The sequence below is a fragment of the Symphodus melops genome, assembly GCF_947650265.1.
Source record: "Symphodus melops genome assembly, chromosome: 13".
NCBI lineage: Eukaryota > Metazoa > Chordata > Actinopteri > Labriformes > Labridae > Symphodus > Symphodus melops.
In genome coordinates, this window is record NC_136703.1 from 2198536 (window position 1) to 2220391 (window position 21856).

The following is a 21856-nucleotide window of genomic DNA, read 5'->3' on the forward strand; positions in this document are numbered from 1 at the left end:
AACAGGCCAAGACTGTGTTGATTTTAAATGTCTGTGTTAAAAGAAGAAATATTTCGAAGGTCACATATTCTGTAAAATCCTCGTCACCATGTTCCTCTAACATGTGTCTCTAGTCTGTCTAAAAACCCCCCAATGATGAGAAAAGTCCATCCTCTCCGTCTTCTGCCTGCTCCACTTTTCAGAAAATGTGTGCTCAAACAGGCCGTTTGGAGATTTTCCCTTCATGACATCACAAAGGGCAGTAGCCCCTCCCCCAGGTGGGTGACACTCCCACAGCTAGGTGTTTGTTCTGCCCTCTGAGTCTGCCTTCTCACCGTAAACAATAGGACATGGAGCCAGAAAGCAGCGAGTACACCCGAGTCCTTCCAGAGAGGGGGCGTGGTCAGACACAGCTCATTTACATATTTAAAGCTACAGACACAGAAACAGCCTGTTCTGAGCAGGGCTGAAATAGAGGGGTTTATAGACATGATCAAATACAGGATCAGAGTGGATTTACAACAACACACTTCACACACATGTTGAAGAGGAGTGAGGACACTGATTTCACCTGAAGAAGAGGAGGAGAATATGTGACCTTTAAAGAAGGGACAAGTCTGATTTGAAAGTGGGTAGCTGTATCCTACTTTAACTGGTCTTAATGCTCAGCTACGCTAACTGCCACTAGCCCTTCTTCTACTTTTATGACACATACACAGCACAGCGGTGTCAGTTTTCTCGTGAACTGGTGAAGAACGTAAATGTTATTCCTGCTGAACCATCTCTTCAATATAAATGGGGTCAATCGTCCAGCCCTTTGGAGCTGAAAAGACCTGTCTGAAAACTTGCACTGTTGTTTTAATAGTAGTCTAAGGATGCCTTGAACGTCATCGTGTCTTAATGTTAGACCTCAGTTCTTACAGGTTCTCTTTACTTACACGTTGCATCCCTTTTCTCTCCTCCGTTCTGTAAGCAAAGCGCTCTGTGCTTCGATGTCGACACTGCCACATGACTTCAGATGCCTTCAGTCTCGAGTCGTTCCGTGCTCACCGTCACCATGCTTTCACACACCGAGTCTCGTGTGTGTGTGTGTGTGTGTTACCATCGAGTGGGGGAATCAAAGATGTGACAAATATTTGGTGTTTATGTGATTTTGTGGCAATGAAGTTATATTTTAATAAAAACCAACAGTGTTAAGACATAAGAGGTTTTTTTTGGCACCTTCATCCAAATCTGCATCAAGAAGAGATATTTGTGTTTATAATTATGAACGGAATAATTACCTTCAGTGACATCGTGTTTCATCTCTGCATCAGCCTCAGGGATTCTCTCCACACGTTTGGACCTTCAGTGGTTCACTGCTGACACTTAAAGTGACTTTCTGAATCACACGGGCGGGTAGACGACCTGCTGCGTCGTGAATAGAAATGTTCTCACTCTCACGCGTGTTACTGGAGGATTCTTCTAGAGGCAGCACCATGTGTGCTGAGCACATTTGGTAAAACAGCAAAAACGATTCTCGATTTACACAGTGTAACGTAAACAAACATGGTGACACCCGAGGAAGTGACACACACACACACACACACACACACACACACACACACACACACACACACACACACACACACACACACACACACACACACACACACACACACACACACACACACACACACACACACACACACACACACACAGACACAGACAGGAAAAGAAACATTTAGTGCTGCTTTTGAAGGAAATGTATTTGGTGAAACTTCAAGATTACCAACACATTGATCATCACATCAGCAAGTGCACTTCAGTTTTCAGTTATCACATTCACAGCTTCGTGGCACAGACACACTGAGACACATGAGAGATTGTGCTGTGTTCACTTTTTCACAATGACTCACCGGGTCACAGGGTAACATTTCGACAGAAATGCCTGACTAGCTGTGGTCGCACAGCAGCGTTGGTGTGTGTGTGTGTGTGTGAGATGTATGTACAGCATGTTTCATCCCTTTCAAACAACAAGCTACTTGTCGATTGTATCCTGTATTTCTCAGGGTGAAAAAAAAACAAAAAGGAAATGAAAAGGCATAAACGTGTACTTTGTGCAGCATGTCATGGAGCCAGTCGGGATAAATAACATGAAGGGTGTGATTGGGTTTAGCAGCTCCTGTCTCCTTGCTAATAACGGTTTAGATCACAGACTGCTACACAGGCGAGCATTAAACTGAAACCCTCTAATCCACGGCTGCAATCACAGCCAATCAGAGGCAAGATGGCACACAGTGCAGGCTTGTGTAGCAGAGGAAGTCCTCTTATAAAGATACAGCTTTTTAACACATTACAGATCCTCACACATTCATATTGCACTTTTCAAAGCAGAGTGTCCGGAGTCGGCTTCTCTGGATGTGTCACACCTGTCAGACAAGATGAAATAATTCACAAAAGACATCTGGAACGTGAAGACATGAAATTAACCACAGTTTTCCTGCAAGTTCAGAGCCAGCATGTCTTGACATGCAGCGGCACAATTCTGCAAAGCACTCAGAACAGAAACTAGTACGACGCTCACTTGATATTAAAGATAGCGGGAACAAGATTTTCCAGGTGAAGACGGTTTGACACAGACGGTTTAAACAAGGGAGCAGACTGTTGAAAAGTTGGAAGAAGACAACAACCAACGCAGGGAATCATTAAAGGCTCACTCCACCCTGTACCCCCCCTCCTCATTAGCTTTATCTCCCCCTGGTTTTAAAATGAACAACTCCACTACTTTCTCACATTTATCAAACTAAAGTCAAAGAGCAGGCTCGTAGTTCCTCTGCATCTCTGAGGGGGGAAATAAAACATGGATGCAAAATGAATGTGCACTCTAATTTAGGATGATCTAGATATATAGATGATAGATGATATAGATGATATAGATAAGCAGATTTCATTGGTGATCAATGTAAGACACGTGGGTTTAAATCATTTCAAGGCACCTTTGCAAAACCTGTCCAATCAGCAGTGAAGACATTTCGATCGGGATTAAATGGTGGTGGTCTCCTTTGGTTTGGGACCTTAATAAGTATTTTCCTATGCTAACCTCTGCATTATTTACCATCAAGTGGAAAACATTCAATGAACAAGGCTCTGCAGTAGAGATGAGTGGAGGTGGATTAACCCCTCATGTATCCTTCATTCATTCTAACAAGGGGAGCTCTGAGCCGGGGTAGTTCTGGGCCGGGCCCAGCCCTAACCACAGCTATGTGTCTGTTTGTTCAGCCTACCTGCCCACAGCTAAATACAGACAGTGATAGAGAACACGCTTCACTGGAATGAAGAAGTGGCTGCAAGTTTCCCTAGAAAGGACGTGATAGATGTCACAAGAAAGAGATGACGGGATCCAACATGTGGGAAGCAACATGTTTCAACTGTGTGTGTGTGTGTGTGTGTGTGTGTGTGTGTGAGTGAGTCAAAGTGAAAACAGAAAGTAACTTCCAAAGTGACAGAGAGAACATTGAGCGATTTTTTGTCCATAAAAAAAAAAAAAATCATTCTCAGTAAATGTTAAGCCCTTATCTTTACAATCACGCTCTTCCATAACAATAAATACTTGCACTGACATACATAAATAAATTCAATCCAGAGTGTTTGGACTCTGGGCGCTTTAAATGAGTCTGCTGTGTCAGCACATTCACCTGCACACGGCGGCACGAGGAGTACCTGCTCCTCTCCAGTATGCCTCTGCTTTATGGCTCATTAGCTCTCAGAAGAAGCAAAGCAAGGGATACGTTTTCTCTAAGAGGCACCGCAGGGTGCTGGCAGGGCAAATTACACCGACTCAACAGCCACGTGGAACTGACAAGAGAGGGGGGAAAAAAGGTTCCTGGATTGGCACTGGTATTAAGGTGAATACAAATTCTAACTGCATCGAAAACGAGGAAGGGGAAACACATTGGAGGGACAACCTGCAGCGCTGTGCTCTGTCAAACGTTCAAACCATTTCCCTTCGTAGAAAACGGAAAAAATCTGACAGAGCCGCGGTGTTACACAGCACAAACTGTGTGTTCCACCCAGAGCCAGATCTGGGTTTCTTCAGAAAGTTCCATCCACCAAAATCCTGCAGACTCGATGAAAGCTGCTGGTGACGGGTCGTTGTCCATGGCAACCAAAAAGTGCAAAATACAACAAGAGTCTGACGGGGTTGTGAAAGTCCATGTCTGGCCCCGAGGCCGGCCCCTCATCGAGTCCTGAGGTACTCCGGTGTGGAGTAGTTGAAGAGCAGGAAGTCCATCTTGTACACGTTGAAGAGTTTCTTCTGGTAGAACGGGCTGATGTGCTTAAAGAAGCGTGCCGCCATGTTTCCGTCAGTCCTGGTGCTCTTACCAGATGTTGGAAACTGAAGCATCCCCTCCACTCCAGCCAGCCGGAGCACAGCCTGAGAGTCTGGCTCCAGGGTCTCGTACTTCCCCACCACGTCGTAGTGGATCAGACACGGGTGGCACAGGGAGTGCACTCGCTCCCAGTGCTCGTTAAAAGGTTCCTCTCGTTGCGTCCGCGGATCCACCAGGTACTGAACAAACTCACGGAAAGAGACGTCGTTCCCTTTCTGCAGCGCCTCGGGCTCCGGGTCGGGCCGGTGCCGTCGGATGATCTTGGTCCCGTAGCGTTTGTGGAAAGCGGTGTTGTAGCTCCGGGTGAACTTGTTTCTGTAGGCGGACACCAGGCGCTCGAAGGGGTCCCGCACAAAGATGAACTTGAGGTAGCTGCGAAGGCGTTTGTTGATCTCAGGCACCGAGAACTCGGAGAGCGTGCGGAGGTTACCTGCCACGTGAGCCTCGTTGGCAGGGATGGAGAGAGGGTCCGTGTAGCGGCCGCCACTGGTCAGGACCATGAGGACACGCTTCCAGTTGGTGCAGGCCACCTGAAGGGAGAGACAGGAAGAGAATCCTCTAAGATAAGAGTGACAGCTGTGGAGTCTTTAACAAGCTCAATTATAAAACTCAATCCTCCAACAGCAGCACATGCTTCAGACTTGAACACAACTTTGACCCTCCCTGATAAAAGCTGAAAAGCTGCGTGCCCCCCGTCACTGGATATTACAGAGACCAACCTTTGGTACGTAGCAGTAAATGAGGCTGTGCTGATCATCCACAATCAGGTGTTTCAGATCGTCTGACGACAGCACCTGTCGCTTCCTGGTGTGGCTCAGACACGCCTGCTCCAGCAGCTCCCTGCGGCCCTGCAGGGACCGCTGAGCTGCCTGCAGGTCCAGCTGCTTGTAGAGACGTGAGCAGGATCAGTGGAGCGGGGTCGGGTCGGGCGATCGAGCGAGAGAGAGAGAGAGAGAGAGAGAGAGAAACCTTTTAATGTTGCTGTCCACAGTGGTGTGCACAGAAGTGATCAACAGGTGATCATTCATTGTTCACGCGACCTCGTCCTTCTGCTCCATCTGACTTTCCAAATGTTGTTCTTACACATTGTTTTAGTACAAATATGAATCACAGTTATTCTTAGTATAATGGAAAAGTTACCCGTGGAACATCATCAGACTTCATCTCGGGGACTTAAGGTCTGTTTGATGAGGTCTTAATGGCAGTCAAGTATTGAACCTCCATGTTCAGCCCGTTCCATGCTTTGCTCTCGGGTTGATCAATCTGCTTCGAGTTAAAGTCGGTCATTTCTTCATGTCTGGCTGTGTAGCATAAATCTAAAATTGTCACGCAGCTTCAGTGGGCAGTGGCCTTGAATCGCTTCTCTGATCACACTCACTTTGTTTTTCACAATCGGACTCAGAGGAAGAAGAATGCTCCCCATGTGACTGTGTGAAAGCAGACTATAGGAGGAGTAAGAGCTCATCGTCCCACCGACCGCACCACTAACCACAGACTAATATCCTGTTATGAAGTCGACATGATCACAATGAATTATGGGTACCATGTTGAGAAACTGTGTGCTAACATCAACATATTAGCACGTACTACCATCATGATTGCGTTTGTATATATCTGGGAGGTATGTGGAAATAATCCATGGTTTGGACTAATTAAAATTTCACTACAGTTATCTGAATCTATGTGTGAACACATTCTCTGATTAGTAATCCACACGTGTGTGTGTGTGTGTGTGTGTGTGTGTGTGTGTGCGTGTGTCTGTGCGTGTGTGTGTGTGTGTGTGTGTGTGTCTGTGCGTGTGTGTGTGTGCATGTGCGTGCGCGCTCTCTCACCTGGTCTCCATTGTAGAGGGCCTGCAGTGGACTCCTCCTGATCTTCCCTGGACTGCTGCCCGTCTTCACAGCAGGTTCTACAGTGAGACAGATCACACACAGCATCAGGACTCGTGTGTCCCTCCACCTTCAGCCCTGCAGAAGGCTGCATGTAGGTCACTCAGCAGAGAGGGTTCAATGACACTATAAAGACGTGAGCGTTATGGGGGACGGACAGTCAGAGCGTCCTCATGACGTGATCCCTCTCTCATGGACTCTATAGATCCTATAGGAACAGAGTGTTCCCTTCAAACTCTTACATAAGAACGGCTCCTGTAGTCTTCTGCACATCTCCTTCTAACTTCTTTTGCTCCTTCTCTTTAAGAAGTGATTTATCTCACACAGGAAACTGATTTGGAGTAAGTAAAGCTGCTCTCTGCTTTAAACAATGCTGAGCATGTACAGTTGATGTCAGGATGGACGTGCTGGAGGCTCTGCTGGTCTCAACAAGTTCAAATATCTTTCAGAGTCTGTCCTCCGTCCTCTATAAACACATCTGTCTCCAACCCCCGCCCACCACCTCCCCCCTCTCAGACCCCCCTCCAGGCCTGATGGCAGGAAGTGTTCCGGTCTGCTGTTAATGGGCCTGAGTGAGTAAAGTGTTTTGTTTTGCACATGTGGCTTCAGCTCAGCATTCACATAAAAAGACTTAAGTGGAGCACAACTTTCAGACCTCCTCCACGCCTGTCTTGGTCACCATGGTTACGGCTCCGTTGGACACGTCTCTGTCTGTCAAACTCGCGTGTAAGTTAACGTCTTGAGCATGTTGTCCAGTTAATTGCACAACGGTTGGAATGAGTCATGGTGTAAAAAAGTGTTCCTTCTATGTTCTGTGCAGGAAACAATGCGGGTTCCATTCGCTCATGATCTGAGCAGACTGTAACAGATCTGTGTGTGAGTCGCTCTCACAGCTTTACATCGTTCAGACTGATGGAAAGTGAACAGAGCAGTACATCGTGGCCTGATTGGAGACTCTGATATCACATGCTGCAGTGTGCTTTACGTTTGACATGTAGACTGGAAGGAGACGAAGGTGGAGCGAGTTGAGGAATGTGCTTTATGGATGAGCAGAAGGGATTGGACTTGAAAAGGGGGCCTATGGAATGATGGGAAACACGTTATGCCTTCATATGGAAAGTATATTACTCAGCAGCAACAAGGAAGTGGAAGAGTTAGACGAGAAGGAGACGCAGCCTTGGTCTGTCCCTCGGCCCTGCCGAGTTTACACTCTGTTTTCAAACTTTGTCACCGTCATTACAAATACAACTATCTGAATCAAACTTCTTCCTGCCACAGAGAGACAGCAGAAACCTAAAAGGAGAACAATTACTACAAAGTGTTGACGGTGCACAAGAGGATGTGAGATGGAGTGTGAGCCTCAGACCATGTGACCCCCCCGGAGGTGGACGGTGTCTCACAGATCTGTCCTGCACCAACATGCTCCATGTGTTCTCTCTGCTCACGAGTACATCCTGACCTTCACCAACCACACCGTGTTGTGTGTCACCTTATCGACAGCACGCACCAGAAAACCACCACTTCCTCTCAGACCCAGGAAGTGACACAATGTTGACAGTTGCACACGAGCAGCACGACGACACACACTGAAACAGGCCCAGAGTGCTTTTTAAATTACAACGCAAGTCAAGGAGTAAACGTCACCGCTTTACTTGTAGTGTGTGTGTGCGTGTGTGTGTGTGTGTGTGTGTGTGTGTGTCCTACATTCAAACCTCCTTGTTGTCCAAACATTAAAGCTTTTCTTGCTCATCTAAATCTGTGCCCTCCTCTGCTGCTTCCTTGTTTCCCCTCTCTGGCGTCAATAATGCACATGTTCACTCTAACAGGTTTAATCACACTTGAAAATAACGTCCTGCCTTCATGCAGCCACGTGATGGAAGTTTCCACGAGCTGAAAGGAAAACAGCGACAGAGTTGACTTTGGTGGCTGAATCTAAAACGCGAGTTTCACGGCACAACTGAAAGTGACTGAAATAGCAAATGAGAAGTCAGAGAGGGAACGAGCTGAAGGCAGGAAGAGATGAGGACGTTCTAATGAGCAGAAGACTCTCAGTGTTTGTTTTGAGCTGGAGGCGTGGGCCGCTCAGCAGATGGTGCTGATAGAGTGACGAGACGCGTGAGCAGGTCACTGGGTCCATGTCAAACATCAGACAGGGCTAACATGCAGGGTCAGATCAATGACATGTTTACAGATGAAAACATGAAGACAAAGTGTCCCTCTGTGGTAGAAGACACCATGCAGGCCGCGTCTTCGTCCCTCTGAAGGGTTAAATGAAGCTCCGTGTCAATCCATGCATGTAATCTTGTCACTGGCTTGCTAACATTGAATTCCTCTCTCTGTACAAAGTACAGCTCTCTTTGTTGTTGCCTGATTTTAAACTAACACACTCCTTTCTTTCCAACACAACAGAGAAGAAGACAGTAACCCCAGGCTTCTGCTTTATAATAGAAGCATTGAGATCAGAGAGGATCCAAACATCTCCGTCTCATTCCTTCCTCTGTCATTGTTGGTGGCTTTTTACAAACAGAGCACTTGAAGGATACTAACTCATGGACTTTGATACACCCAGCAGGTGTAGCATGTGGTGAGCAGCACAATGCTGTGTGTTTGCTTCACAGCAGCTGCAGCCTGCATGCATGTGCAGAGAGAGAGCGTAGCACGATGCGTTCACTTACTGGATTCCACCGTGTGTGGAAGAATGTGTGACGTGCTTCTGAGTGTGCGTCTCGCCGCTCTAACAGTCAGTGTGTGACACAGAGTGACAGGTCAGTGCAGAGGGGAGATGAATACGCCTCTCTCTTCTGCTGAGCTGAGCACACATCAAGACGAGAGGAAGTTCGTTCAGCATTAGTGAGACACGGTCGCATCGACTATCAACGACACACAGCCAGAAATATTACACTGAGGATGGTGCACTGACTCTGTGTGTGTGTGTGTGTGTGTGTGTGTGTGTGTGGGCAGGACACAGGACAACCTTCATGCTGGCTCTGTTTAGAGCTGTCAGATGGAATCCACCTTTGTTTTTTCATTCAGATCAGATTTGATGATTTTGTGTGACAACAGATGAGATGAAGGCAAACAGTGACTCAGACAAAGAGAGAAGAAGAGAAGCTTTTAAATGAGTTATGCCGGTTGCCCAACACCATGTTTTGCTTGTTCAGACAATTCACTTTTGTCTCCCGTCGCTGGGAGAGAGAGCGAGGAGTTTTCCCACCCTCTCATATGTGAAACCATGAGCAAATGAGCCACTATGTTCATGCTTTAGTCATTCTACCAAGACTAGACCAGGTCCTCAGACACTGTATGTCAAGAGGAGGAACTCTTCATCTGATCATGATGAAGGGACTCAGAGACAGAAGCTCATGTTTGTGTTTCGGGCTGTGGAGAGGAAATGGTTTAGTGTGTCAAACTGCCGATCTGAAAACTTGTCAGATTTGCACGAGTGCGGCTTTCCCTTATCTTTTTAATGCTGACCAGTTCACTCCACGTTTGTCGAGTAAGCTGCACTCCAGCAGTGAGGCCGAGCTCCGCTGAGTCAATGCGACCACATGAGGCAGCGTCTGAGAGGGTGAGCACGTCTAGTTCTGTCTGAATGATGATGTTTCTGATCTGAGAGGCCGACCGGAAACATCACGTCAGGAAAGTTACTCACTATGTCACAAATGTTAAATGACAGAGAAGATGTGGGGGGTTGATCAGATAGTGAGCAGGAACGGAAACCAGCTGCTGTAAAAAAAAAAGTTCCATATATCTCATAAAGGGAAGAGAGGTCGTCTTTGTCTGGCCAAACAGTTTCATCTTTATCAAACTAATACAAAGATAAACACTGAATACATGCACGTACATGCACTTCAGCAACAATATGTAACATTTCCATTTTAAACTATCAGTTTCAAAGTCCATCAAATAGCACAAAGACTGAAGAGGCAGAGCAGCGTGTGTATGCACATTTGGCAGCAGTGAGTCGGTTCTAGCTCACCATGCAGTCAGCTACAGCGTCTGACACTAAGAGACTGTAGTGATGAATGCCTCAGCTTAGGAGAGAGGTCCTCCCTGCACCTAACACAAACACATTGCATAATCATCACATTACATCATGTTACATATTCCTCACACAGACCCACTGCACACACACACACACACACACACACACACACACACACACACAAACACACCGATGCCTCCTTGTTTATTGTAACACAACAATAAACAAAGGGCGACTCCTTAAATGTTCAAATGTGTTTGGCAGTTCAGGCTGATTGGTTCAGTAAAACTGGAAGCTTTTGAACATGTGATGAAAGCCATCTGAGAAAATGTTCACAATAGACAAAAAGCTTCCGCCTAACTCGCTTCAGCCTGCAGCGTTGACGTTTCTTCCAGGAGGGCAGCATGAACACACTGATCTGGTTTGAACTAAACTCGCTGCATCTCACTGACAGCAAAACAGAAAAGTCCAGAAATGGTGTCAGCTCTGAGTGTAACCCGATCAAACTGTCAATGAATTACAAAGTGAAAGAAACCCAAACTAATGAGTCTGTAACAGGACGCTGCCAGACGCAGGGTGTCGGCACAGGAAGGCAGACAATGGCAGCGCCATAATATGCACTGTGCTTCCTGTCCAGTCATTCAACAGTCGGCTTAATTGGGACAAGTGGACTGGAGACATGAGGGTATTTTAAAAGGCTCATGTTGATCACTGAAAAACTTCATACATGTTTATAGCATCCAAAAGGCGTGAGGGGCGGAGCTTTATGATGTAAGAGGTTTCATAAACGTCACTGAAAGAAGAAAAAGAAGCGATCAGAAGATGACATCAAACAGGGGAGGAGGAGAAAACAGTGGGCTTAATAAGATGTACTTTTATCATGCATGGCTTGACAAGTCTTCAAGCAGATGATCAGATAAGAGGAGCCGGAGTCGGACTGCTTTCAGTCCATCCGGCACTGTGAAACCAGGACAGACTGTGAGCAGGTCTCAAATGACCCTTCAGTGTTTCTGCTTTAACACGTTTCTGTTGATGGCTGAATTACCCACAGAGGTCGTCTGCGATGTGGACCTGTAAAAACAACATCAGTCTCAGTCGCTCTTCAGGGACTGACGCACAGACTTCCCTCCCTCCTGATAACCCGAGGAGAAGAGCCCATTTAAAAGCACTTTAATTGCCTGGGTTGAAACAAAAGTGAGCACGAAGTGTGGCGTTAGCTTCCACGCTGTCTCTGACCAGAATCACAGTGATTAAGAGCAGCCTGTGCTTTGTACACAGCCCGTGAATTAGACCCGTCTAATGTTGTTCCAAGAGGCTTTTTATGTGGCCTGCGTGTCTGCTGCTGGGCTGTAAAGCCGACAAGCACGAACAGGTCAAAAGTGAGGGTATAGACACCTAGTTAGTGGAGGGGGTCAATGGGGGCGCTGCAGTAAGCTGCATGGGAGGTTTTGCTAAGATGTGGTTAGTGTGTCCTCCATCGACAGGGAGCAAATATTCTATGTTTACGGTGGTCTATAAAATGTGATTTATTGCTGAGGGTTTAAACTGGGTGTGTGCTGGAGACAATTCAGGTGGAATTATGGGTGTAATTATACTTTTTAATGTTTCAGCATTTCTAAATCGCTATCTTTTAAACATAATGACGCATGTGTGTGCCTCGACACGCGTCTCACCAAAGCAGTTCACCTCAACCCATGAGGGCTCCACGTGGTGTTAGGTTCATAGCACCACTGATTGATCGATGCCCTCGAACTCTGCACCCTCCTCCTCTTCCTCCTCCACAACTTTCAACAAGGAATCTCCCTCTTTTTGACTGGACGCTTCTCCTCTCTCTGCGTGCCCTGTTGTTGCTTCAGCCTGCGTTTAATCGTTTCCACCTCTGTGCTCCTGAGCTCTCGCTCCTCTTCCTGGGAGTCGGTCAATCAGTCCGTCAGACTGTCCAGAACGGGCTGAGCCGAGGGAACAAAGAGCGTGGACAGGAGTGGAGAGGTAAGAAGAGGAGCGGAGGAGGGTTTGGGCAGAGGAATGCAGGGGGTCTCTGAGAGGGGGGGGGGGGGGCTATCAAAACACTGCACAGATCACAGTGAGCCTATTCATACCTCCTTTCATTCACGTTTCCTTCTGTCGCTATTTAACATGTGTAATCTGACCAACAACCAGTCTGATAATGTTGGGAAGTATATCAAACAACAATCAACGACCCTGCCAAGAACACAAAGCCTTACGTCAAGCTGAGCGTCTCTGAAAACGTCTTAAAGAAACATTCACAGCCTTCATCCCCTCAGAGAATTCAGAGGTTCCTTGGTGTCGCACAGCAAATGTTAGAACTACACTACACGTCTATTCTGGGGGGTTTCAACTTTTCAACTTCCAGCAGGGTGTAAAGTCACAAAGATTTAAGAATAAACTCTCGAAGGTTGCAGACAAAATAGAGGACACACCACAAAAACCTCCGCCTCAAGTATTTACTGGGAGGACAACGAAGAGCGCGAGGAGGATCCTTAACAGACAGCTCCCATCCGGGCTCGTGCCAGTTTTAGCCTCTGAGCTCAGGAAGGCGTACGACAGTCCCTCTGGCATCTCCAAATGTATTTAAGAAGTCAGAATACCAAGAGTGAGATTTAAACCACACTGTTAAACGTCTTATAAATGTAGCAGCTGTGTTAGTCTCTGAATGTGTTTATGCTGTCATATGTATCTGCAGAGCAAAAAGGCAAAATCATCACTGATGGGCGACAATTATGATTTATTGTTTCTAATCTAAATGTTTGAAAGCTTCACAACACGATTTATCACACTTAAATTTAACATGCATTCATGTTGTGTGATAGCTGTGTTGTATTGACTTGTTTCTATACTAACTTCACCTGGATAACCACAAATGCAATAAGCCACTTTCACTTTTCAGTTAAATAAAGTTTCCTTGCATGTGATCACACAATAACAGTGAAATGTATTTTAGAAAACTAAATTAAAAGTGAGCATGACATGGAGGCACTAGATATCCCTGTGTATACTCTAAAATCTGTGGTTTTACTGTCTCCATGGTTACCTTATATTCCTTCTAAATGAGGTTGTTGTGATGCTAGTTATAATCTGGTTGTGTAAATCGAGGAGGAGCAGTGTGTTTACCCGGCTTGCTGATGCTCTGGAAGTACAGCACCAGGACGAAGAGTGAGCCGAGGCACGTCGCCAGGAACAGGCGTCCTCCTCTGGGCATCCTCATCCTGAAGCCCGGCTCTGCTGGCGGAGCCCCCGACCCCTCGGTGCTGCCTCGACACGGTTCATACGAGACCACCCGGCGGAGGAGGCGACACTTCTCCAACAATAATGATATGCCTATTGATTAAATGTCGACAAAATAACGAGAGGGGGGGGGGGGGGGGAACCAAAAGCCCATCCAGAAATAAGGTGAACTGTGCCGTACGCGCCTCCGTAATTAGCCGTTAATGGGACGTTAATCAAGAAACGTCCGCTTTCTGACCGTTTACAGACAATATTTATGACTAATTAAGCAAAGGGCGCCTTAATTAAATTATTCTGCGCTGATATGACCGGCCGTAAGTTAAAAAATTATGTTCCTCTTTCCTTCTCCTTAGCTCTACTGCTGCTGTGTGGAGTTTGCTGAAGCTACACAAAACTTCTCCGCCAAACATGGACGGGGCACCGTGCCATGACGTCACACTCCCCCCTTCACAGATTGAATGCTTTGTGATGCCTTCAAGCACAGTCGTAAATATGATGTTCACTCGGGGAATATGTTTTATCAACGTCAAGTCATCTTATTTATATAGCACATTTATAACAGCCAAGTGCTGTACATCAAGTTTAGTAAAATACATTTCATCCAAGCTTAATAAAAATCGTAAAAGCAAATGTACAATTACAAACAATTGTAAAAGATCTAGTGGACACTTGTTGGGAGAAAAAAACACTCAAATAGAGGTAAATGGAAAATAAAATAAATAGGGTTTTTTTTTTTCAAAATATCTTAAACAGTTCAGTTGTGGCAGCAGATCATATGTTAAAAGGTCGTTTCTTCTAAAGTTTTGGAGATACTTTGGAGCAGAGAAGGCTCCATCACCCCGAGTTTGAAACATGTCCATGGAGCAGCTGGTTGAAGGACCTCAGTGATCTGGATGGAGCGTGAGCATGGTGAGGTGCTGAGCCATTTAGTGATTTAAAAGCCAGAAGTCAACTTTTAAAATGAATCCATGTGATGGCTGCCCTGTTATTAAGAGTCCCGAAGAGCAAGATGGATCACCAAAAAAACATGAACATTTGGGCTAGTGATGAAACGCTTACAGTACACACACACACACACTCTACAGTCTTAGCCTTCTCGGTTACTATCGTTCTGGGAAGCTCGAATTTCCGAGGAGTCTATGAACGCAGCATTACAGTCATTGACAGAGATTTCAACAGAATGGGGCACAGCCTGTCCTTGCATATGCAACAAGTGACAGCGTAATGGTGCTGTCATTATAAGGATTTATGAAATACATTGATCAAAAAATAAACTCAAAAACCCCCCTAAAAAGTTAGTAAACACACAAAACAAACCCAGTATGGACACTAATTGGAAAGCTTATACTGCTGTGGAGGATGAGTTCAAATATCTTGACCCACGTCCTATTTTAAGTCCTTAGAATTTGCTTATTGCACAAGCAGAAACTGCAGAGATCATCAGTATACTTCTGTTGCCACAGCTCAAAACTTTATATGACTCCTCCAGCACAGATTTTCTTTTTCTTTGTGCAACATAAGACAATAAAGGCTTTATAAGTAGTACTTAGTTTATTTGTAGGGGAAACAATGACGTTGTTTTTATAGTACAGTAGCTATAGTAACATATTCTTTGAAATATGTGGAATGTGTTTTAAGTGTTTTACTGTCTTGACATGTTTAAATTGCACTCTGGCTCAGTTCAAGCTGTCATTTGTTCTAATTGCATTTTGCCTCAGTCTTTTTTCATACCAGAATCAAAATCCACTTCTGACCTAAAGCCCATAGCCTGGTACAAATGCCATGTCTCAGAGAAATAAATAGAGCATTGTATTCAAGAAAAGCTTCTAATGTCATTGCCTGAGAGAAAATTTGTTTTTTGACAGATCAACTGACTGTTTTACAAACAGTCTGTATAATCCCCCATGTATAATCACGCAGCAGATCATGGTTTCAGTGGATTGGTTGACTGTATATAGCACATATCTCTACAGGAGCAGACTCAGCATGCTCCTGATGAAAAATAACAATGAAATAAATATTAACATGCAGTAGGGATGAAAACTGCACGTTTACTTATCAAGGTAAACAAAAGTCCTTTTCTGCTTTTGGACTCATTTTGCACGAGAATCTTTTAAATGCAGTTCTGCATGTGCAATTGTTTCCAGACTTCATGGAGCAATTCTTGATTAAAACTGATTATATTGTTTCAGTTGATTGCTGTCACATCGACATATTTAAATGAGGATCGTGTACAACAACACATGCTCATAATTTAATATGTATCTTCACCAATATCCAATATTCTGTTAAATGTTGACACCCTCGAGACCCCCTCATAGTGAAAATAATAGATTTTTATACCTCTTGTTATCCCGATGGGCTAAAGGTACATAGAGTCAAAAGCCGTTTTGACACATCTATAATAACTTTGTTTGATTTAAAGAGTCAGTTGAGACAAGGGCAATTATACACGATCATCTCAACATCTTAAACATGTTAGTTTGTTATGAAAAAGCTGTTTAAAATAAAATGCACACGCAAACCAACATGGCGAGGACACTGTACGAACTCCCTGAACTTAAATTTAGAACAAAAAAAAGGGGCAAACAGCCTTTTCCTGCAGCAGACATTAAACCACTGAGGCTTCCTGGTCCAGAAATACAGTAATGACTCAAATGCTATCATTACACATGACACATGCAAGGTCTCGTTTTCTCTCTCTCTCTCTGAAACACTTTACAGAGATCTCAGACGTCCAAATAAGTGAGGGTTAGTTAATCATGACTTGGCAAATGATGTGACTGTTTGGGCAAATGTTAGCTTTCAAGGCACAACTCTCACCAGCAGACTGTTTACTGACCACCCACTGGCTCTGTGTGTCTACTCACTAATTACTGACAAGTTGCTCATAACCACTCAGACTAGTACTTTAGGAAACTGCTGATGTCTGTGATTTACTCCGACATTTTATCCTCAGAAAAGATGTGTCATTTAGACGCCAACGCCTCTTTTTTTCGACTGTTTGAGGAAACAAATTATGGGATGTGTGTGTCGTCCGTTAGCGTTGATGCTATGATCTCTCACAACAAGATTTATTTTCGTCATCAACATACGCTTAACTGTTAATCATGTCACACTTAGAGCTAGATGCTTAGCTTTATATTTAATGCTCGCCTTACCTCACCTTTGTCACTTCATCTCATAACAGACTAAATTTAACTCGCTTCTTACTGCACAACATGTCTGAATGCCCTGTATAGTTTACACTTTGTGCTTATCAGTTAATATTTGTAAACACATTGAATTATTATTTTGATCATGTCTATTCTTATTCTATTTCAACTCATATGCATGCTCTTCTTCGGGTCTTTTTACTGCACATAAATACAGCAGAAATCAGTCATATCCTGTATAAATGTCCTGACTGTCTACAACGAATGAAGCTGGAGTCCCGCTGGCTGTGTTGTTGTCAGAGCTGTGTTTACATGGACGGGACGGCCGGCTCCTCCCCTTGTGTATAAAAACTGTTTTAGTCGAGGACTAGAGAGAGAAGAAGAAGAACATACTCACGGATTTCATGGATGTCAGGGAGGAGTTTTTAGATCACGCTCAGTCTGTGTCAGTTTCGGGAAGCTCCAAGCTAACATGAAGTGTGCTAACATTAGCATGCTAACACAACAATGCAGGACACAGGCCGTTGCAGTTCAAGAAAAGGACTATCTTGTTCGCTATGGTGCGTTCAAATTAATACGGTTTGTCACCAAACAGAAGTTTGTTTTGGTTTAATGGTGAAGCTCAAGGGCGACATCTACTGGATCAGAGCACAATTTTAACCAAAAACTTTAAAAAGTGTATCTGGAGAAAATGACCTACCCTGCCTTTAAATGTGAAAGAACTGAGAGGCTCTTTATCCTCCGCCATCTTCAATGACTTTAAACACATGTGTTTTTCACCTCAGATATTTGAACATCTATAATTCCCTTATCAGACTCTTCTATCCAAAGCGACAAACATCAGAGAGCAACAGCGAGGATCTGGAGAGGAAGAAACAATGCCAGTAAGTGCAAACAAACAGCTTTAAACATCTAAAACACAGGAGGGATTTTTGGTGAAAAGCTGCTTTTACTAAGATCAAAATGACTACTGGGAAAGAGATCCTCAGGGTGACTCATTTAGTAAATGATGATTAAACAAGAGTGATGCTGTGATGATAACAGATTGTCAAGACTCAGATCAGAATGATTTATTTCACTGCTCTCTATATAATTTACCATTACTGTCCACAAAGAGTCTACAGTCTGAGATTCCTCTGCAATATACTGCAAATATATACAGTAAATGACAAGATGTTCTTTAAGTTACCTTGTTCACTAAAAATAAATGTTTCTTTTTTTATTTATTTCGATTGCATTATTAATGTAACATTATCAACACATTTGGGTGGAGATTTTTCTTTTCTCTTTACATTTTTGAATTTCTTTTATCCACTCTGTGTCATTTGTAATAGGCAAAGATCTTCTCTACAGAACAACAAATAACTTCCTGAACTCCTCTGATGCAAAATAAACCCTTTAAAGTCCAGTAGTCCGTGTCCCAGCATCAGAGCCCCGGCTCTCACGTAGACGGAGCTCCCCCATCCTTCAGCGAGGTGATCTGGCACCACCACTAATTCATGCACGGCCTGCTCCGACCTCCAGCTGCGAGTAAATGTGGACAACAGGAACGCGAGTAATACAAAAGAGAAATGCTTCCTGCATATTAACCCATCTCCCCTTATCCCATTTTCCTTAATAATAATTAAGCTCTTCTACCTGCTCTTTTGTAAAGCGTCTGTAGTCATTTGTTATGAACTGGCACTATATGAATAAAGATTGATTGATGAGGCCCAACGGGGAGAAAAGGTAGAAATATAGAAGACAAAATGTCTTGTTGATGGTTATTCTTACAGAAGAGTATGGGTGAGAAATAAGGATTATAAAAGGAAACAAAATAAAAGCTTCAGCATTGGAGGCAACATTTAGACGTTTTCTGAGCACCTACAACTTCCTGTTTTCAGATTCTGGCTATAACTGTACCCATAACTTCCAGCTCTAAATTTATAGGACTAAATACTGAACTTCATTCTCAAAATACAAAATAGAAAGAACATATTGCCTGTCATCTTTTCCCCCTGCTTCGACTCTTTCATAAATAAATTCAAAAGCACTGGTGACCTTAAAATGTTCTTTATTTGTGAACGTTAGAGAAGTAAACTTTGGCAGTTTTCCCTCCGACATGTGCTGTATGACTGCATTTAGCGGTTAGCTCCATCGCTCATGCTTTGATCTCATATGGTTCGCTGTATGTGGTGCCGGGATGGGCTGGGATATAAGAGACATCCCTGACAATCACAGGGCCCTCAAACATGCTGTAAGACACGAGGCAACATTTTTCCAAGACATGAACTTGAGTCCGTTTTTAAGGCTTAGAAAAGATTTAATCATAAGCCTGCAAAGCCAGCCTGTAATACACGGACTGTATAAAATCAGCTTGTTTCAGACAACCACGCTAAATAAACTGAACTAGGTCATCTAAGGAGGACGTCTTTTAGGTTTCATGTGCAGCAGAGTCTGCTAACGATGAGTCTCTGTTGACACACTCGAGAGTCCAGATCAGGTTTTTGAAGATTCTCAATCATGTCCAGTTTCAAAGAGCTACATAAAGCACAGCTTATAAGAACAATACCTGAAAAAAAAAACCCTTCCTCTGTTAATCCCTCGACCCTTTTACCCAAAGTGAGAACAAGAAAAAGCTCCGACATAAACCGCATAACATGAAAAACGTTGCTTGCACTTTTAAGTTTACTGGGTAATAAGTATGTGCTTTTTTAAAAGCATGCAACCCACTAATCTCTGCAACATCAATGCAACCAAAACATTCTGCCCGTGTGTGCACGTCGGGCTCCCTGCAGCAGATGTGCTCATAACGACACCGAAGCCTTTGTTATTTTACATCAACAGAGGAAAAGAGCTCTGAGTAGTCAGAAATCTAGAAACGCAGTGCTGATCGGTCTGCAGCTCCACATCCAGAGGGGTGAAGTGGTTTTGATCAGTAACAGTATTTATCAATATACAAACAACTTGCATCACTTTTCAAGGACATACGTTTGCTCATGCTTGATCTCATCTTTTCTGTTTTATTTCTGTATTCAATAGAAAAACAAAAAGTAACGGAGCTTTTCTGCCCGGAAAAAAACACAAAACGCTGCAAGGTGGACACGGAGCCTAAAGGACTTTTCTTAAATCCAAACAATCATTTGTTTAACTTCCCACGTTTTTCCATCAAGACTGAACCAACTACAACATCATGCTATAAAAAAAAGCTTTTAATCTTTTTTCAGTTGTAACAGAACACAGTCTTTACACATTTCAGGAAATCAAATAAAAGATTGGGTCACCATTAGTGATTTAATCCGGCTGATACCTCTTTGACTTAACACGAACAGAATAATAGCCAATACAAATTCAACGGTGATTATTTTGTTCGAAACATTTTAAAATAATTTGGGGGAGTTGAAGTTTTTCTTTCCTTCCCAGTAATCCTCCTGTGATCCCGGACGTTGATCATGCAACACGTCGTTATGGTTGGAAGTGTCAACACGACTGTCTCTGTTCATTCTGAAGAGTCTGTTAAGTCACCCTAAAGGAGACGACTGCACTGTGAAAAGACTTTTATTGAGCCATGACTGGCGACATGGAGAGCATGAATCACTGAGGGTGTGTGTGTGTGTGTGTTAGGATGTACAGTATGTGTGTGTGCCTGTGTGAGCTGGTGTGTAATTTCCTTTCGGCTGTTATAAGTGTAATGGTACATGTAGAACAATGTAAAGGAAAGGAACCTACAGCACCTGGGTGATGTTATGAGGAATGCTTAGCGACTTTTAGATGTCTTTATGAGGCGTTGTACCATCACAAGACGCCAAAACACCTTCAGAGTGTCTGACACTCAACTGGAGTGGTGCACCGCCACAAACCATGAGATCATCACGTTTTCTAGACGCCTGTGGAAAATAACGTCCCTCACAGCGCTCTCTCAGCTGGGTTCACATCTGAGCTGCCATATGTTCTTTGGTTTTAGTTTCAGAGTTGGTTGACCCTCTGTGGAGCCTGCTCCAAAGCAGACTCCCCTCAAGGCTGGACTCACTGGAGCTTATTGACAGCTCAGACTAACCCTGCCTGCTCTTCCTTTAAGAAAGCAAAATATAGTAAATGTCCAATGACTGAGGATTATCTTAGATTTATTCGGCCCAGGTCAGAAAACAGCAACAGAACCTGAGAGGCTCACAAACTTTTAAAGGTTTGACAGTCTTGTTTGTATTCTGTTAGCAGGTATTCCTTTCATTACATTCCTTTCTATTCAGGTAGACTTCTAAAAAGACAGAAGGATGGCATGACCTTAAATGTCAGGCATCTTCACTTACAGTCTGAGGAAACCTTGTTTCCTTTTAAGTTCACACTTGGCTTCGATCCAAATATAGATCTGCAGCTATAAGAGTCTTCCACCTGTTGTTTCATCTATACAGACCTTCAGGGTGTACTATATTCTATGGCAATGTTTACATTCACATAATTACATTACACATACAACATTAATAAACATATGTTATATATAATTGTTGTTGAGTGCTAACATTACAACAACAGTTATCAGAGCCGGAAAAATCCATAACTGTATAGTTGTGATGCAGTGTGTCGCGGCAGCCGGCATGAAAACACAGGATTTTACCCCAAAGAGTCAAAGAGTCAAAGAGTCAAAGAGTCCGGCTGCATCAGGAAGCGAGAGCTGCTACCTAAAGCTGCCGTACAAGACGACACCGGAGAACTGGACAGCAGTTGTTGTTTTTTATCAATGTCTTTATTCCTGTTTCTAAAGTCAGGCTGTAAACAGTGACCAGTGGATAGGACTGTAAATCTTAGCTGAGATATTTGATATTTAAAAGAACTTATTAAATGTTGTTTTTACCCTAAACTTTTTGACGGTGCCTCATTTTTTGGTTAACACTATATTTAGACTGTACAGGTGTTAAGGTGTGAATCCTGCATGAATGAATATAATGCTGAGAACATATTGCCCAGTCCTCGACTTGATAAGTGCAGTGTTTATGAATCCCACATTATGAGGTTTAAAGCTTCTTTATCTGGACTTTTAAAAAAAGAAGGAGGAGCCACGAGACAAGCTTTTAAAAAAACAGAGAAACAGGCAAGCAGGAGATCCCAGCCTCCAAAAACAGATCATTGTGCTTCTAGAGTGTAAGGCAGCATGTGAATGTCATTTATACGTAGTGCTGTTTCCTCCCCTCAAAGAAGCATCTGTTGAAGTTATTATGTGAAGCACACTTGAATATAGTTGGTATTCAAGGCCAT

General features: G+C 43.8%; 1 protein-coding gene across 2 annotated transcripts; it reads right to left on the reverse strand.

Annotated features, from left to right (window-relative positions):
* Positions 1-1701: 1701 nt before the first annotated feature.
* Positions 1702-14524, reverse strand: LOC306833648 (carbohydrate sulfotransferase 11-like). 2 transcript variants are annotated; one of them, XM_079359048.1, is made up of 4 exons: positions 13359-14524; positions 6185-6261; positions 5072-5236; positions 1702-4882 (listed from the first exon to the last, which is right to left on the reverse strand). In XM_079359048.1, the coding sequence occupies exons 1-4, from the start codon at positions 13450-13452 to the stop codon at positions 4199-4201; spliced, it is 1020 nt and encodes a 339-aa protein (XP_079215174.1). In that variant the 5' UTR covers positions 13453-14524; the 3' UTR covers positions 1702-4198. The 2 variants fall into 2 exon arrangements, with proteins under 2 accessions (XP_079215174.1, XP_079215175.1); XM_079359049.1 differs by having other exon boundaries at positions 5072-5233; positions 13359-13570.
* Between the last annotated feature and the right edge of the window lie 7332 nt (positions 14525-21856).

Excerpts from the sequence above, each read along its gene's own strand:
- LOC306833648 (XM_079359048.1), bottom strand. The coding sequence starts at position 13,452 with ATGAGGATGCCCAGAGGAGGACGCCTGTTCCTGGCGACGTGCCTCGGC. Across the intron at positions 6,262-13,358 it reads CCAGAGCATCAGCAAGCCGG|AACCTGCTGTGAAGACGGGC; the intron begins GTAAACACACTG and ends GTCTCACTGTAG. Across the intron at positions 5,237-6,184 it reads CCCTCTACAATGGAGACCAG|CAGCTGGACCTGCAGGCAGC; the intron begins GTGAGAGAGCGC and ends CGTCTCTACAAG.